General features: G+C 37.4%; 2 protein-coding genes across 4 annotated transcripts; one reads left to right on the top strand and one right to left on the bottom strand.

Moving 5' to 3' along the window:
• Positions 1-2128: 2128 nt before the first annotated feature.
• On the top strand, positions 2129-6810 carry LOC120008587 (interferon-related developmental regulator 1-like). Of its 2 annotated transcripts, none has more exons than XM_038858964.1 (13): positions 2129-2391; positions 2579-2750; positions 2947-3027; positions 3299-3381; positions 3469-3584; positions 3698-3808; positions 3900-4009; positions 4696-4993; positions 5083-5180; positions 5288-5318; positions 5434-5523; positions 6185-6262; positions 6591-6810. In XM_038858964.1, the coding sequence occupies exons 1-13, from the start codon at positions 2382-2384 to the stop codon at positions 6639-6641; spliced, it is 1329 nt and encodes a 442-aa protein (XP_038714892.1). In that variant the 5' UTR covers positions 2129-2381; the 3' UTR covers positions 6642-6810. The 2 variants fall into 2 exon arrangements, 1 of the variants encoding a protein (XP_038714892.1); XR_005470538.1 differs by having other exon boundaries at positions 2131-2391; positions 5083-5160; positions 5270-5318.
• A 427-nt stretch (positions 6811-7237) lies between these two features.
• Positions 7238-18560, bottom strand: LOC120009318 (activating signal cointegrator 1 complex subunit 2). 2 transcript variants are annotated; one of them, XM_038859859.1, is made up of 9 exons: positions 17929-18560; positions 17548-17707; positions 17209-17270; positions 15194-15288; positions 13662-13775; positions 11887-11949; positions 10854-10951; positions 9838-10256; positions 7238-8938 (listed from the first exon to the last, which is right to left on the bottom strand). In XM_038859859.1, exons 1-9 carry the CDS (start codon positions 18353-18355, stop codon positions 7623-7625), a joined length of 2754 nt encoding a protein of 917 aa, XP_038715787.1. In that variant the 5' UTR covers positions 18356-18560; the 3' UTR covers positions 7238-7622. The 2 variants fall into 2 exon arrangements, with proteins under 2 accessions (XP_038715787.1, XP_038715788.1); XM_038859860.1 differs by having other exon boundaries at positions 17548-17733; positions 17929-18065.
• Positions 18561-18716: the final 156 nt, after the last annotated feature.

Genomic DNA, 18716 nt, shown 5'->3' on the forward strand with positions numbered 1-18716 from the left:
AAATCTTATTGGGCCAAATATTTACAGGAAATGTTTCGTCCCCAATCTCTTACTTTCATTTTAACCCTCAATCATGTGACATGTTGGATCTTCAATGGATCTACATTTGTGTTCATAATCAATTGATATTTCATGTGCCACATGGATTGAAGGTTAAAATACAATATTTGAGGCTATTATGTGAGTGTGAACTAGGGATGGCAACGGGGCGGGGCAGGGGTGGATCATGGTTGCCCCGCCCCCGCCCCCGCCCCGCACCTCCAGGTTGTGCCCCGCGCCTCGCCCCGCCCCTATTCCACATCTTTGAAAATTACAAAATTAAATTGCACATTCTAGGATTCGAACCTAAGACTTCTAGGTGGGAAAATAATGAACTAACCAAAGCTACTTTCATGTTACATTTGCCAACTAATTAAATTATTATCTTTACATACCACCTATTATATTTTTAACACAATTAAATAATTTTATTTTTACTTAATGGGTATTTATTTTAAATTTTATATTATACACATCTATAGTTTTAAATTGTTTAATTTTATACTTTATTTTATAAAATCTTAGGGTCTTAAGATTTTATCAACATTTATGAGTAGAAGATCATATTATGGCTTTAGGGTTTAGTGCTTCGGTTTAGGGTTCAAGGCCTTTAGGGTTTAGGGCCTTTAAGGTTTAGGGTCTTTAGGCTTTAGGGTTTAGGGGTTTAGGGTCTTTAGGGATTTGGGGTTTAGGGCCTTTAGGGTTTTGGAGATTAGGATTTAGGAGTATAGGGTCATATTTAACTTAAGATTTAGGGTCTTATATTTTTATCAAGATCAATTCAATTGACTTAGGAATAGAGACTAGAGAGTCATATTTAACTTAGGGTTTAGGGTAAGCTTTTATCAACATTTATTCAATATAATTAAGAGTATGATAATATTATGTTTAGAGACTTAGGGTTTACGTGTTACTTGATTTTAATAATAATATCAAATTAAAATATGTTTAGACAAATAAATATTTTTCTATATTATGTTATATATATATATGAATATCTATAGCGGGGCAGGGGAGCGAGTCGTAGCGGAGTAGGTTGGGAGGCATACCCGCCCCTGCCCCGCAGCGGGTTGAGATTTTTTGCCCCGTCCCCACCCCGCACAAGCCTTAGGTAGGGAAAAATCCGTGCGGGGTGGGTCGGGGACAAATTGCCATCCGTAGTGTGAACTTTTAAGCCATGTCGTTTTGCTCTCTAAGCCCCCAATCGCAAGACCTGTTTCTTGTTAATGCCTTGGGCTTACAGCCCAATATCTGAAGCGGGCTTAACTAGAAACCTTGATAGTTGATTTCTAGCAGATTTTCTATTGGGCCTTTACCCCAATATCTAAAGCAGATCAAAGAATGAAAAAAGAAGAAGGTATTTATTAACTATCAAAATACATGCGTTACAAGTTACAAGTTACGTTTAGGGGTGACAAAAAAAATACGATTTGGGATCGGACAATATTATGGTTTTACGAAATATTTACATGTCCGGAGTCTAATCCGGATTAGATTTCATACGTACTTAATTAACCACATCCAAATTGATTTAAATCTTGACAAGTAAATAGATAATAACTTAATCAATTTAGGGTCCGGACAACTGAACTGGACAAAATTTATTTGTTTGAACTTGAACCCAGTTTTAAACATGACAAAATTTATATGTTTAGATCCAGATTTCAGATATATAACTTATGTCCGAACTTGATTTAATCTAAATTGAACAAATTTGATCATCCGAATCAAACAAAATTTTGCGACCCGTACTTACACATGATTCTGAGTTCCCACCGAACCAAAATAAAAAAAGTGCAAACGACCCTTTTGCATCACCCTGAATCTCTGTTTCATCAAACCTCGTTTATCACGTGTCTCCCTCCGAACCCACGTGTCTCTACCTAAGCTCGCCTCGTGTCTCACTCAACATACTCCAACTGGAGCTGTCAACCACACAGATTGTTCTTATCAAACTAGGCCGAGAATCACATAAATTTAACGGCGTATATCACGCCACGTACTATTCACTGGCCACACACGCCGACATCTTTCTCGAATATTCCTCTTCCAAGATCCCTCCAGATCCCTCCTTAAAAACAACAAATAGTTCATCTACTTGAGCTTCTCTAATATTTTTGTCTAGTCCTATTTTTTTCTCTCCTCCTTAAAAACCTCCTAAATAGATTTTAATGGCCGAATCTGCATTTGCTGGAACTACGTGTTGTTTGTGTTTCGTTGTTTCGTTTCAGTTTGTTTCTTTCGATCGGTTTTCAAAGTCATTGGTTTCTCTGATTCCTAGACAACGTTGTTCCTGTTTTTGACACTCCTGTAACCAAGCATCTGCCGCTGTCGCCGGTAACATGGGGAAGCGTATGTTCTTCTTTTTTGAGATTCAATTGTTCAATTTCTGTTAAATTAGGGTATCTGTTGTTTTTAGTTTTGATAATTTCGATGTTTGAATGTTTCTTTAATTCTTGAATTTTCGTTGTTGAGTGCTGGATTCGCAATACATACGTTATGTTATTTTTTGTGACGTTTCAATTGCAATTTTCTGCAGGTAGTTCGCAGAAGAAAAATGCAGCTATGTTAGATAGCGACGATGATGATAGTAGCATTAGTTCATCCTCGTCCATTAGGTCAGATCGAATGTCGATATGGGGAGCTGAAGAGGTTCAGCCCGTTAAAGACAATTTGTTGGACCAGGCACTTGATGCTCTTTATGAGAAGAGGTAATAGAAAACAGACGAGAGAATTCAATGGGATTTGTGTTTAATGATTTTAGTTTTCATTCCTACAATTAAAGAAAAGAAATAATTTATGTTTAACTTATTCCATGACTAAATTTGTATGCTTCAGTGGATGTATTTTGTATTGGTATTGGCTGAAGTGAACATTATTGATCTTGTTATGTTTATATTGGTGAAGGGGTTCGACTAGAGAGAAGGCTTTGGCTGCAATTATTGAGGCTTTCAATAGCAACATGCAACATGAGTTTGTGGAGAAAAAGTGAGTACTTCTTTGCTTTTTTGTAGGGTTGTATCTCTCTTGTTCTTCACTGGTCTCACAAGGCAATCTCTCAAACACTATAATTTATTAAGATATTTGATGTAAATGGAGTTTATATTTCCTTGTTAATTATGTTTTTATTTTTTATTTTTTGGAAAAAGTAGATTCTGGAATCACCTTTTTTGGATCTGTATGCTTATTGAATATAATGTTACACACTTATACTGCACCTGGTCTGTGCATTGAAGCTCTTGCTTATGTGGTTTTTCAGATTTGCTACTTTGATGCATCAGTGTTTAAATTGCATTAAACGGGGGTCTAGCAAGGAGATATCATTGGCATGTCGTGTTATTGGTTGGCTTTTAAAGCTTTTGTTGGTTCTTTTGTGCCCCTTTCCCATTATTTTTAAATTCAGTTGTAATTAGTGTTTTCCCTTCCTAGGATTATTGGCTTTGACGGTGGGCTGTGGGGACGATGTGCGTGAAATCTTGGAAGAGTCAGTCACCCCTCTTTCACAGGCGCTTAAATCTGGGTTTGATTCCTTAAAAATAGCATCAGTATGTATGAGACTGAATTCATTGTCAACCTTTGACCCTGATTGGTCAGTGAATGCTAATGGTTGCTATGATACTGAACGTAATGTTTCTACCCAACTGGGTCATGATTTTAGGTAATTGAGTGTTTGGCTGTTGTTACCTTTGTCGGTGGAAATGATCCTCAGGAAACAGAAAGATCAATGGAGATCATGTGGCATGTAGTCCATCCGAAACTGGGATCTAATGTATGTTTCTCTGCCTGATTTACTTTACCTAGAGAGTTTCTGAAGCTGTTATTTACTTCTTAAGTGGTTTTTTATGTTGCTCTCACTTCAGGTAGTTGCTGTTAAACCTTCGCCAGCTGTGATAACAGCGGTGGTCTCTGCTTGGGCATTTCTTCTAACAACCATGGATGGATTGACTCTTAGTTCCAAACACTGGCAAGAGTGAGTGAACTCTTTCTGTTTTAATCTTTACACCTCCATCCGTCTCTCCAACCTTTGAAAGAATTTTTATGTAGCTGAAGTGTCATCAGATGCCTTTCTTCACTCAAACTCCATCTACTTGATACCTTAAAAAATTAAAACGACTTGATACCATTATTTATAAACTGTGGGGTGTTATTATGTCCATGGGTTTAGTTTACGATAACTGCGAAAATTAATTTCCAGTTTTATTTTTGTAGTAGAAGAGTACAAGTGAATTGACGTTATAGCGAAGTTGATCTTCTGACATACTGGTCCAAGTACAATTGTTTTATATGGTTGGTTGTCTGTATGAAAACTTTACTACATGGGAAACCAAGTAATTATGATCATATAGACCAAGAAAGTCTGGTTTTTGGTTTGGGTCGGAGTGAGAACAAGATGCCAAAATGGATCATTATGGAGATTCTGTTTACATGAAACTTGTACCTGATCGAAGCCAAATAGTGTTGTGTGTGTGTGTGTGTGTTTGTTTTGCTCCTCTCCCCAAGTTAAAAGCAAAAAAGGAGTAAGCCAGGTGAAAGAAAGAGACTCACGTGATATGAATCATATTATGTGAATCAACACGCACATCATAGATGTGGCCTAAAGTTGTGAAGTTCTTAATTAAGGGATGATCCATAGCTTTCTGACATATTATTATGCAGGGCAATTTCCTACCTTTCCAGCCTTCTTGACAAGGACGATCGATCTGTACGCATTGCTGCTGGTGAAGCATTGGCTTTAATTTTCGAAATAGGAAGCTTGGAGAAATTTACTTCTGAAAGTAAGAGTTCGAACGACAATGCAGCACAAGGAGAGAACTCTAACCGTATACATGGCTTGAAGGGAAAATTTCTTAATCAAGTTCGCAATCTTTCAGCCGAGGCAGCTGGAAAAGGTTCAGCCAAGAAAGATCTCAACAGCCAGCGGAACTTGTTCAAGGATATTCAGGAGTTTCTCGAGGTACTAGCTTATTTTTCTAACATTTACACTCTTTATTGTTCGTGTAGATTTCCTTTTGTGTGATACTCCTTTTATTGTCATATTTCTAGGATGGTTATTGCCCTGAAACCTCAATGAAAATTGGTGGAGATTCACTGGAGACATCAACATGGTCGAAACTTACACAGGTTTCTTTCTTGCTTTACTTTTTCTTATTTCTTGAATTGTCTTAGTATTTATTGTATATGATCTTGGTCTGTTTCTCTTTTAAGTCTTCTGATATAAAATTTGAAACAGTTAAACTTTTTGAAACTCTCTTGGTGGAGGGTTTATCAAGCACATGCAGGTTCGTTTTTTCCATTCATAGCCCTGTTCTTGATTTATTTTGGTTGGGATTATATGTGTACATTTATGCTTCTCCCTGCTAGTTTTTGAGGATTAAATTGATTATTTTGTTTCAGGATAATGAATTTCTTCATGATGTTTTTGGGTTCACACCAAAGAGTAAGCAACTTGCTGGTGGTGAACTTCGTATGTCTGGTGGTGAAAAGGTAACTCCTATGCTACTGGAATTCAATGTTGTGGTCATGTTTTTTTTTTTTTATTGAAATGATGATGTAAATATGCAACTTACATGGTTTTAATTATTTTTAATTTGCCACAAATGCATCCGCTGAGTTTAGCAAAAATTTTTTTTAGTAAAAGTATTCTTCTTTTTCTCCTATAGGACGTGTCAGTATCAATTCTGATGGTTACTCGTACGACTTTCCAGGCGTTGAATGAAAATCTAATCACATGGTAGCATGTGAAGATTGCGTTAACATGAAGTGGTTCTGACTCTAATGTGCTCATTGACTGTGGGTAGCTGGCATACGACCTGCTAGCTTTTTTAACAGTGTTTGAATTCTGAGTCATTGGTGTCTGTTACGTGCTTTGTATATGTACAAAGCAGGTTTAGAAATGACTTAAATATGTAGGTGTAAGATTTTTGGTTCTGGTTTAATTGATATGTGTTTTTAGTGGGATTTGTAGGGTAAATAAATGTACGAGGAAACAATTTCGTCTATTGAACTTGAAGTCCAGATTTTTTCGCCTTGCTTTCATCTAACCATTGTTTGCATATGTTAGATGTGTGGACATGCAACACATATATCTTAAGATGTCTAAAGATTGAATGATCAAAATTTCTTACTAAATTATTTGTTGGCACAGAGACTGTACAAGTCACCTAATTCCGTTCTCAACAAGGCAAGGACCCAGTTCTTGAACAAGCAACGGATGTTATCAAAGGTATTCTTATCATTGTTTGAATTTGGTTCGTTTGCGGAGGTCTTGTTAAGAGGATTAAATGAATGTGTTGCTTTGGACCAGTGAATTTAAATATACTATGTGGTGGAACTGTGTCCATGTCCTTGTGGACAACGGTTCTATCCTACCCTCACCCCCCCAAAGGTTACCTGGGGGGGGATGACGTAACAGAATGTGCATCATGCAGAGACAACTTTTATTTGTTTCAGATGCCGTTTGAGCGCCTTGCCAACATTTGGCGAGAGAATCTGTTCCATTCATTGATTGCTGCCATTGCCAATCATATAATTAGTGATTTGTGTTTTTTCAGGACAAAAACATTGGGCGTTATGCTGTCAATCGGGGGGACGAAGAAGTATGAAAGTTGAATAAAGATAGCTCGTTGATGTCATTGTATTTTTACATTATTATTCTTACCACCATGGCCAAGTATTGAGCTTATTAGGAGGCCTTTGATAACCGGTTATATATGATTTTTTTTATGTTAATACTTTGTAACACAGTCCTGTTAAGTGTTTTTTTTTTATAAACGTCTACCTCCTGGTCCTCCTAGGCGTTGGCTGCTGAATGATAGTTGCGCGCATGGGGCTGTGTTTTGACAGCTCAAACACAGCCGTTTTGTTGATATTCGAATTCTTCCTAACGTTAATATTGTTCTTTAACCAGCTCCAACTGGGAGAACAAACGTCTCTCTCGCTCTCTTTCCCTGTATATCTCCTCTCTTTCCCTGTATATCTCTTCCGACATCGGAGAAAACTCAAAAATCAAATGGACAAATATAGCTGCGCAATTAGAACCTCATAAACCCTAATTGGATAAGAACAGCTTCCGCATCGCAGATTGTCGGTGTCGTTCAGTTTTTCTTCTTTCAGAACAATGACTAGGGCATTGTTTCTCTAATTGTTGATGAGGAAAGAGATAGAGAGGAAGAGAGAGAGACGAGGATACGATTTCGACTTCTGCCCGTCTGAGTTTCATTGTAATTTAGGTATAATCTCATAGCAATGTCATGTACATAATTAAGTATGGACACACAGAAGTACATCAATGTTGCACGGCCAAAATAACTAATACCTTTATATGTCTTTGATATCAAAATTTCAGGTGATCTCTGCAGCTGAACATTAAGGTAGACAATTCTAAAACAGGACGCCTCCAAAGAAAGAAGAAAACCAATATCTTACTTATTGAAATGAACCAAAACCTTGTCAGGAATCGGCATTTTCCATGAGAACCAAACCATACCATTGGCTGCAACTCGAGTTCAAATCCCTCCAGTGTTCATTAAACTTTCCTCCCATGGAAAAATTCGAGAAGAGTATAGCATTTTTCCTATATGTACCTAATAGCCTGACAATCCAGCAAAGTGCTTTTTCATGGCACGATCCTTCCTGTAATTATTTCTCCCTCCTCCTCTCCTTCCTCCTCTGCCCCTCTGATTTGCTGAATCTTCTCTCCCATCGCCCTCCAAATTATTTGAATGGCTATCTTGGTCGTCATTTGCCTCGCTAGGCCTTCTCCCGCTACCTCCCCGGCCACTCAAATGGCTATCTTGGTTGTCATTTGCCTCGCTAGGCCTTCTCCCTCTACCTCCCCTGCCACTCAAATGCCTATCTTGGTTGTCATTTGCCTCGCTAGGCCTTCTTCCTCTACCTCCCCTGCTACTCATATTTCTTGTATTCCCTTTCTCTTCTACATTGGAAACATCAGATTGCTTATTATATTGTTCCTCGCGTTCCATCAGTTTCTTCACCGCACCAAGAGGCAAGTTTCCTCCTCGTCCAAGGCCATGAATTAGTTCTCCCTGAGCTTGGGTAACTATTGATGCATCATCAGCATTTGCAACAGCAACTGAACCTGCAACTTTGTAACTATAGTTCTTCCCATCCTTGACATAGAACTGCGGCTTCCTCCTAGAGCCCCATTTACTATTGGGAGCAGTTTGAGCTGAGCTTTCTGCTCCTATAGGCCATGCTTTCCCCATATTTGAGGTGACAGAGTCACCCATCATTTCATTTTCATCTAATCGCGATTCACCGATGCTCAAACCTAGATCATCAAAAGAGTCATCATACTCATCCTCGTACTCGTACTGGGAAATTAGTGCAGCAGTCTTTGCTGTATTGTTTTCATTTCTTGCATCAAGCATATTATCATCAGGCGAGCCATCCTTAGACTTCCTAACAAACCTACCAACTGTAGATGAGGATGAAACCGAGGGCCCATCTACATTTTTACCCCCAGCTACAGCCACTGGTTTGATAGATGGTAGTGCTGTAGATTCAACTAATTTCCCCTTCCCTTTATCCTTGCTATTTATAGCCGGGTCAGACTTCGACAACGGAATAGTCTCTAGAGAACTATCCAAGCATTGTAGATCTTCATGAAGAGTTCCTTCAAGGATCCTCTGGATGACCTCCTCTGGATTATGGTTATACGCTTCAAGACAGGCAGCTAAGAATCCTTTACCATAATCAGGGAACAGGTCCTTTATTTGACTGATCTTTGACTCCGTGATAGCAACATCTTCATCCATATGCACTTTGTTAGTTGGCACTGGGGTTGGTGCAAGGGTTGACCCTATAAGAGCACCTTTTGAAGCAGAGATCATTATCCCAGATAAATAATGGAATTGTTGATCATCCAAGGTTACCCATCCTGCATGAAAAAGGAGTTAAACAAACATTAAATCCACAACAAAGCTTGAGAAAATAAAAAAAAAAAAGATCAATGGAGCAAGGTAAATGGATTTTATCTTAAAATATATAACGTATTTGTGAACCAGCAATTTCCAAAGACAATACCAACTCAAGACATTAATTCAGCTCCTCCAAAGAAGGCATAGCATTATAACACTGACCCATGCCCATGCAGCTGTGCAGCACTGTGGCATATATTCATCTCCACAAGAGTCCACAAGAGGCATATCCACAAAAACTGCACAATATTACTAAAATACTCCACAGACTGGCAGAGACTAATCTTCATCGGAAAAATAAAACCCTCAGCATACCATGCAGAGTGATAAGGCAGAATGCAAACCTTGTAGAGCATAAATATTACACGGGAGTTGCTGAAAAGGCTACAGTTTCAAAGTACTTTTTAGTATATTTTTACAAGGTTGAAACATAAGTTTACGGTAATGAAAACACAACTGTCAAACCATCACCATTTGACAGTGTTTCAATCGCTACTAGTCATTTCATTTTCCTAATACAATACAATAACCAAAGAACATGTAAGCAGGACCCATTTATTAGCAGTAGACATATCTATCGACTTACCGAGAGTGACTGCATTATAATAAGACCCTTGTACAAGTACCAGTAAAATGCCACATTTATTGCCAAAAGGTGATCACTTTACAAGCTTCTACACAAAAGGTTTTTCCGTTTCAACCCATGAATCATAATAACTGCTTGTCTATTTCCATATACCTATGCAAAGTAATTAGGGTTAACAGTTGAACAAAAATACCGCAAGTTCTTGGATTTCTACGCCAAAGCAATTACAACAGATGTATTGCAAGTTAAATGAACTTTTTAAAGAGCACTTACCATTGTTTTGTAAACTCTCAAGTCTTCTCATCACATTGTATTTCTTTTCAACATTCTGGAGAAAGGTGTCGAACTTCTGGTTGTCCTTGTCTTGAATAGATACTCCATTGATTTCCCTAAAAGTTTGAACCAATATATCTGCCCTTACGAAAGGATCTTCTACATCGGCAGGAAACATCTTAGTAATAGCTGGAATGGGGTGGTCATCTTCAAGCATCTCATCACCTAAATAACAGATGTCTAACAATTTCCAACCTAAGTTGACCATTCTCATTGACAACATCTTCAAACTCATAGAAATATTTGATAGCCTTTCACCATCACCCTCCATAGCAATAATCTGGAACCCCCGTCGTAAAGATGGAAGCAAAGAATCATGCAATCTGGCAAATGTGCTGAGCAATTCGTCATTCCCATAACTGTAGCAAAAGACATTATTTGATACCAGATCACGCTAGACAAATACTAGTGATATGAAAAACTGACTACTGTAAAGCTAAAATTTCTAATCTACCACCCAGCTGAAATTCAAAGGTAACTGGATCTGAAGATTCCATACATAAGATAACAAATAATCCAATGGAATATAATGGCTTATAAGTGTGTGAGTGTGAGCCTGGGTATGTACCTTTGTCAGTATGTATATAACTACCTAGAGGTCCTAGACCGATATCTACGAGATGAAAACAAGAATAATAGCCATATAGACCATAAGGTTCCAGTGTTCCATATTACTACACAGAGAAAACTTAAAAGGTAACATATCCCAATCTGGAGAATCCTACCTAACATAGAACATGACCCAAAAGGTTCCATATGTGTGTGTGTGTTCTGAACACTAGTATTTACATGAACTTTGAACAATCCAAACACTAAAGAGCAAACCTTACGTACAATGTCCCTCCATAAGGTTGAGTGCAATTAATGAAAAGAATTCATGTATGAGTACTCTACATTATCTTGTAAACAATTATTCTCCTCCGCGAAAAAATAAGGACAGGAAACAAAACAGGTACCTTGTTCCAACAGGGCAGGAGAAGAACACAGCTGCTGGTTTGTAGGCAGCAACGAAAGCATCCATGGAAGCAACCGCATCATTTATGAAGTCCATCACCTGTGGAGGAACAAGTCCATAATACTTAATAAAACCACCTATGTCCACAAAAAGACTGCACCTTTCCCATCCCCATAGAATGATTAAACAAACAAAAAAAGAAGAGTTTAAAAGCTCTAACATTAAAAGTTGGAGTTTACCTTCTTCTTGTAATAAGAGAAAGAATGTAAGATACTGACCAAACTATCCTCAAACTATTTCCAAAAGTAGTCACCTTTTCTCTCTTTCTCCCTTAATGATTAAACAATGAAAATGATGTAATATAAACCTATTAAAAAAAGTTGCTACAAGCCTACAACAAATGAAAAGGCTATACAAAAAAAGGACAACCATGCCTTGGTAAAAAGGCTCCTCTATGTGTTTCACTTAAGGATGGATTAAAGTCTGGTTGTAAAAACATGGCATCCATATCTATGAACTATGCATGGGCTAGACAAAAATTGAAGGGAATTGAAACTAATCATAATCAAACGATAATTTAAAATTATATGTGCGTGCGTAAAAAGAGAGACTAGGAGTCTCCACTCATTAAGTTTTCAGATTACATCAACTAGGTGACATTTTTTTTGACTATATGAAGATTTAGCTGGCCTAGCGGGGGAAAATGTGATGTTGCTTTGAGTCAAATCACTTGAATGACAGATTTAGTCAGCCCATTATGATCATTAAGGTTATCCTGATCCTTTAAGCATGCCATTAAAAAGGGTACTTGTTCAGTGTGCAATGCATTACATTTTTGGGGCTAGTATAAAGCAAATGATGCAAAAATGTAGTAACAATGCAAAAGAATTCCATGAAACCAAAAAGAACACAAGGTATTAGGGGTAGCTACTATTCTGTTATATTATTTTCCAAAAAGCAATGAAAAGAAACGGCCCCGATAGAATGAAAAAGGAATTAATTTAACCCAGGGTGAGAAAAAGGAGAAAACCCACCTCTATAAAATCAGCAAGAAGCAAACTGGATCCAATTTCACGATTCTCAGGGGAAAATAGCGCCTGTTATGTAACAGCAGGCAGAAACTTTCACCATCAGTTAAGTAGATTTCTCCATCAGAGTTATGCTTAGCTCAACTAAACAAGATAACTATGATTAACCCGACAAATAATGATTAGCAAGAGTTATGCAAGGAGCAAGAGTTGGCCTAGTGGTGGACTGCCCCTTATAACTTACACGAGGTGCAAGGTTCAATTTCCTCCTCTACAACAAATTAATAACATAGCCACACAATTTATCTCCAAAAAAACGATGATGATTAACCAAAGAAATTTCTAAATGAGCCAAGGGAAAAAAAAACACAATCAGGAGCAAAAATACATGGAAATGAAGAAATAAAGCAACTTTCAAGTCTTCAACTTCCATGACCACAAACAATTAACAAAGATCAGAGTAGGCATAATATAGAGAGTGGAACTAAGCAGGCCAGAGCACAAAGCACCAAGTAAAGTGAAGTTTAAATATTGAAGCAAGATGCATTCAGAGCAGCAAACTGCAGGCACAGAACATGAACACTTTCTGTTGAAGGGTGAAGCTCAAAATTCGCTTTTTTTCATTAGCTTGTGTTTTCTACAATAATAAACTGACGTTAATGATCACAAAATACTACAACTAACATTGACTACTTATGCTAGGCAAGAAAACAAAGGAGTTTGTCATTACAATATTTTTCTTTTCTTCTACCTCAGCCTTGCAATTATACCTCAGTCTTAGCAACTCGCACACACTAGGAATTCAAATTCACAAGAGAAAGAGAACACCCCCTCCCCCCCAAAACTAGAAACACATGAAACATTTCCCAGAAGTTACTAGTTACCCCACTACAAACAAAGACATAACCTATGGATGTCCTAACACTTTTAATGACCAAAATTGGGATCTCTACACAAATTTTCAATTACAATCATTACTTTGGTCGGGTGCCTGCAAATCAACTAAGCCACCCAATCCATAGGTTGTGCTGTGGCAATCTGGCCCTGCAGAGAATTACAAATTTACAATCCACCGGATGAAGCATGTAACGGCCATGGTCCACTACATAAGTAACTAGCAGTGCCATGTTCATCGACTGTCTAGCTGTACAAACCAAATTAAGAAGCCATAGCACGTGCCACAACAATGGTATCACCATGCAGATCAAGCTCTATAAGTCATTTTACTAGGCTCATACACAGCTTTCTCTCGGTTAAAGTGTATGGGCACAAGCTGCCAGGCACATGGCTGATCCTTCCACACTATGGTTCTGACATGTTAATTCCTATGAATTTCGTAGATACCATGCAATTTCATGTTTGAGGCTTTGAATTAGTCAATGGAACATTTCTGTTGTGTTTGCGTAAGCGTTCTGATATGTAGGATCATGTCTGTTAAAGCACAAGCCAACAATATATACCAAGATTTTATTTTGGTACACCGTACACTCGATCAGTCACCATTATCTTCACATAGAAAATAGAGTAAGCATCATTAGAAATTTTCCTTCAACACTGCATCCACTAGCTTACACTTGTGCAAGGTTCGACTCCCTCCTCCCTCAAAAAGTTAAGAATATAACCCCATGACTTCTCACAAAAGAAAAAAAAAAAGTGATTGACAAGGCACAAAAAGTGAAACATTAGGACCTAATAAAAACAGCAGTTAAATTGCAATTTTAACAGAGTTCCAATTTAGTGCAAAAATCTCTTGGAACTTGTGTGATATAGAAACAATATACCTCCAAAGATGAGCTGCAACGTTGATGCATTGTGTGGACAATGCCCAAGAAATGAGACATTAAGGCAGTCATATTATCGTGAATCCAAGGCTGAGCTTTCAAAGCATTGCGCACCTGGAAAACAAAGTTAAACGTGTGTGTTTCAGCCGGAACAAGAAAGAAGGTATTTCAATGTAGGTCATGAATAGATATTCTTCAATATATGTAAACAGATGCATCTTAAAACATTTTACAACTGCCTAAACTGTTTCTTTGCAAATCAACAAGAAGGATATGAGTAACCAACAAGCAAATGACATTGAAGCCCCTAGGTCTTAGGCCCTTGGAAATTTGAAACCACCTTGAAAAAAAATTAGCCTCAGGAGTCAGAACTCACCACCATTTAAATTAATAACATTATTCAAAAATCAATGTGCCAACGGATATTCAAACCATGGGCAAATAAAATGACTTCTTGCATACATTAGCTTCCTAAGGAACATAATGCTCCAAATTGTCTCAAGTACAGTTAAAAACCACCCTTTCACATGTTCCATGCACCTTCCAAAATCTCCTTGCATCTAACGTAGTACAATAATTGTCCATGCACTAAATAGGGCAAATGAAAGCAAGCGAACAGCATGACAAGGGCCTATTTGTCTTTGTTTGTGCTCATTAAATTGCTCAAAGAAGCAGCCCTAAAAGATTTATTACATGAGTGAGTTTCAAACTAGCTCACACTTTTAGGTTCTTCTGCTAGTTTTAAGCAGAAATGGTGTTCAGTTAAATTTTTCGAAACAGCTTATGTAAAAGTGCTTCTGCTTCTGTTGTGTGCTTTCCAAAGCAAAGAAGGAGCTCCTACTTGTTTTATTTTGTTGTGAGATTAATATTGCTTTCAGCTCAACAAGGATTTCAGGCCTAGGATTCTTTCTTTTGCATTCACAAAAAAAAAGAAGCCGTTAACTATGATTGTCACAAATAATATCATGTTCTTTGGAATGTTACACAGTAAAAAGACATTAAAATCACTATATAGAGAAAACTTTTAGAATCATTAGATGAAGAAATGGCTCTCCATGTTTTCTATCCCCTATCGTCATAATCATCAGTGCATCAGCTAATGTGACAAACAAATATGAGTGATTATAATTACATTTTCTTAGAAACATAATAATGCCAACAATTCTGGAAAACACTCAGACCTTGGGCTTAATTTTTTAAGAGCTAGCTTCTACTTGCTGCAATCACTTATTTTCAAAGTATTCATTATGATTTGCAACAAACTGGTATCAAAATTAATAGAATTGATATTCATAAAATCTTCTTTAAGCAGTTTTAGACAAACACAAGCAACATAAAACTAGGTCTAAAACCAGTGCTAAAAAGATTTTCTGACTTTCAATGTTTGCACTTTGTAGGGAAACCAAGAAGGAAGCGATATAACAATGCTCTTTATTTTTTGAGTGAAAAAGAAATTTTTCTTGCTGGGCACCAAGGGATGCCACCCTGTATAAAATAAGTCAGAAACAATGCTGTTTATAATAAATGCTTACAAGCAATCTGGTCAAATCTTCATTTTCATGACCATAGATGGCACATATATCCAGCAACTTAGGCAAGTCCAGCAAATTCTTTTCCTGCAAAAATACTGAATGTGGAACCAGTGAACAACTTGCACTTTGGCGAATAAAATTACAACAAAAGCAGATGAAATATTATCCTCAATAAGAAGTACCATATTTGCCATAGTTCCAATGGCATAGGTGACATCAGACATTACTACCGGTTTCCTATCGGAGCAGCTGATGTTAAGAGATTCAGGTCTATGACATCAAAGATTGAGGAAATAAGCTAGAGAAATGAACATTTTTGACAACTTTCACAGCGTGAACGGTAAACCTAGTCATATAGAGTATTTTGAAGGATTGTATTGACTTTAGAATGAAATAACTTTTGGCTTTGAATCAAAAGATCAGTACTGGACGTGCTAGATATGCTGAGATAATAGGAGAAAAAAAAAAGAAGAGAAGTAAGGTCTTAGGACCCACATCTAATGTTCATAGGAACCACACCTAAGAATTCATTGCATCACCAAATGGGTGCATTTTTTCTGCTAGATAAATCTCCCAAAGTATTAATGTCACTACAAAACTGGAGCCTACATCCATATTAACATTCTCCTAATGACTCTAATCCTATAAAAGTTTCCTCCTATAAGTACTTAAACACATAATGGAAATCTAACTTGTAAAAGAAAAGTGAAAACTAAGTACTACAACACACCTTGCCAAAATAACACGAAACGGTTTAAGAAAAGCTGAATCAATCATCATCCTCAGCTTTTGCCTACCTCTTGGACTACCAACTATGAAACTTAAACCCCTAATGGAAATCTAACTCGTAAAAGAAAAGTGAAAACTAAGTACTACAACTAACTTGCCAAAATACCACAAAAAGGTTTAAGAAAACCTGAATCAATCATCATCCTCATCATCATCAAAGGCTTCTTCCCAAATAATGTGGGGGTTGGCTACATGAATCCATGTGAGAAATTAGTTACGATCCATGAACTCTCCTTCATAATTTGTTCCTAATCTACAACCTATAATCAATCATCACAAAATTTACTGGAAATCTGAGTTTTCCCAAGACACCCCTACTGATGGAAATTAAAGAAATTTACTATTTTGTTTGAGTGATAAAAGATAAATTTTATTAAAAATGTGCCAAAGGGTCCGACCCATCACCCATTTACAATAAAATAATAAATAAAAATAAATTCCAAGGTAATTGCGCATTGTGTCAGAGACATTAATTACGTTTCCTTAAAATTTATATCCCCACCATCTTCTTCTTGAGGATTCATTTTGGTGTTCTCTTTCCTTCAAAGACTCCTATATTGTTCTCCCTAAATTAATCAATAATTTATTAGCAACATTGAATCCTCTATTACTTTCTTTTGCTCAATCTTCTAGAAGAATTTCCAAGCTTGTAATTCTTTGCCAATGTGACTAAACATTATCGAAGTAAAATACATGATTGAGTTATTGACTCATTTGCAATTCTGCACAGCCATTCCACGAGCAAAAGTTTACACGAACATAAAATTTGAAGTCGGCACTGATAATGAAGACTATTCTAACTCTGAATGAGGTGCTCATAATCTGCTGGATGCGAAAGTACTGATCAGAAAGCATTACTAGTTTTAGACAGTATAAATATTTGCCTACCATCAATAGGATTCATATGATTACAATTCTAAAGTTTTTCCTTGAGAGGGGCCTAGGACTAATTAAAGAAGTTAAATACTGGTAAGAATGCAATAAGACAATTTTTTGCAGGACCAATTCACTACTCATCCATATTTCACTAACCTAAAAAGAAAGAAAATAGTGTAATTAACTGAGAATGCTAAGAAAGAAAATAGTGTAATTAACTGAGAATGCTAAGCTGATATAGACATGATAACTCTAACTTGAACTGGAAATATGCAATCAGTTCAAAAACATAACAGGAAGTTGATCCAAAGCAAGCAAGGGATATGATAGGAAGAAAATACATAACCCACCTACATGGTCTTTCATACTAAGACTCTCAGAAGCGCAAGCACCCGGATCCCTATTAGAAGATCTGAAACAAAGAGACTCGAATCATTTTTTTAAGAGGGGGGGGGGGGTGTGTGCAAGTAAAGGGAGATACAAAAGGAGAAAGTAAGAAAATTGACAACAGAGAGAGAAAAAAAAAGCAAGCTTAAGGTAGCCAAAGAACTAGCAGGCTGCAAGGCTCAAAAAATACTCCAAAGTCCAAAGGCTTTGGGATCATCATACAATAAAAAAAAAAATATTAGTCCAAAAACTGGACATTGTTAATCCAGTTATCAGCAAAAGCACCAGGATGAGAAACTTACATGCGATATAACACCATGAAAACACGGCGGCTTAACTCAGACTCTCCAACAATGACTCCAGCTAAAATACCCTTGGCTCCATGATTGGGGAAATCATACCATCTGCTCCTGAATTGTAGGAAACTGTCCAGGAATCCATGCAGGGAAGTGTCTATAGCTACTGAGATACAAAAGAAAATGCAATCCCTGTTAATTTATTGAAAAGAACATTAAACAATCAATTCTACAAGACCTGAAAAGAGCTAAATAGCAAAAACGTTGCTACACTTTTAACCGCACTGATCGAGGCACGAAAGGGTACTACTGCCATAACAGAATACGCATAAAAATTCAAATATTTCAACAACGCTAACAAAAACAATTCAAACGTTATTTCAATACCTTCTTTCCAGAACTCTCTAGGGCTCAACTTGAGCAACCGAGACAACTCTCTGTTCAAGAGATCCACAACTCTCTGTGACTCCACGGGATCCATGCCTCCTTCATCGGCGCCAAGACCAGCAGCAACTGCCTCATCTTGGGGCAAGTAATTTACGAATTTCCCACCATTAGCAGCCACCGCTTTGCTCGCCACCCAGTCCCCGTTCTCCCCCACGCGAATCCTGCTCGACTCCCCGGAGACACTGGCACCGCTCGACGTCCCTGCCGCATTGGATTCTTTCAATTGAGACTGCCTCAAAGAAGTCGAGAGAGTGGGATTAGGGTTTTCGGTGGTTCGATTTTGGGTTTTGGGCACGAATATTTTCTGGGCTTTGTTGTTGGAATTCCAATTTTGATGTTGCAGTTGCCGGGAGTATTGATGCGACATGTTTTCTTGATTTCGATTTCAATGAAGTTAAACAAGCAAACGAAGGCCCTATGACGGAGGTTGTCGCAAAACGTCTGCGCTCAGCAGTGCAGAAACTTTCTGATGATCAGGGATAATAACAACGGGGGGCGGCGGCGCGTTCTGAGTTTATTTATATCTTTCACTCTCGGTCTGGTCCCTTAAGCTTTCATTAGATTAGTCCAAATGTTATCTTGATCTATAGAAAATCTCCTGTTTAATTTAATGACAATAAAATTTTTGACTCGTGTAATTAAAATTTACCGTAAAAAAAATTACCGTTACTGGATTAGATCATCACAGCATCAAATAAGAAAAATAAACTGACAAAAAAAAAAGAAAT

The sequence above is a fragment of the Tripterygium wilfordii genome, chromosome 11 (genome assembly GCF_013401445.1).
Source record: "Tripterygium wilfordii isolate XIE 37 chromosome 11, ASM1340144v1, whole genome shotgun sequence".
NCBI classification, from domain to species: domain Eukaryota; kingdom Viridiplantae; phylum Streptophyta; class Magnoliopsida; order Celastrales; family Celastraceae; genus Tripterygium; species Tripterygium wilfordii.

What these genes read in the sequence shown, in the direction of transcription:
- LOC120008587 (XM_038858964.1), top strand. An exon ending in ATTGGCATGTCGTGTTATTG is followed by an intron (nt 3,382 to 3,468) that starts GTTGGCTTTTAA and finishes TTCCCTTCCTAG; the next exon opens with GATTATTGGCTTTGACGGTG. An exon ending in AGTTCCAAACACTGGCAAGA is followed by an intron (nt 4,010 to 4,695) that starts GTGAGTGAACTC and finishes ATTATTATGCAG; the next exon opens with GGCAATTTCCTACCTTTCCA.
- LOC120009318 (XM_038859859.1), bottom strand. Translation starts at nt 18,355, where the DNA reads ATGTCGCATCAATACTCCCGGCAACTGCAACATCAAAATTGGAATTCC. An exon ending in TTCATGGTGTTATATCGCAT is followed by an intron (nt 17,271 to 17,547) that starts GTAAGTTTCTCA and finishes TCTTTGTTTCAG; the next exon opens with ATCTTCTAATAGGGATCCGG. An exon ending in TAGTATGAAAGACCATGTAG is followed by an intron (nt 15,289 to 17,208) that starts GTGGGTTATGTA and finishes TTCCACATTCAG; the next exon opens with TATTTTTGCAGGAAAAGAAT.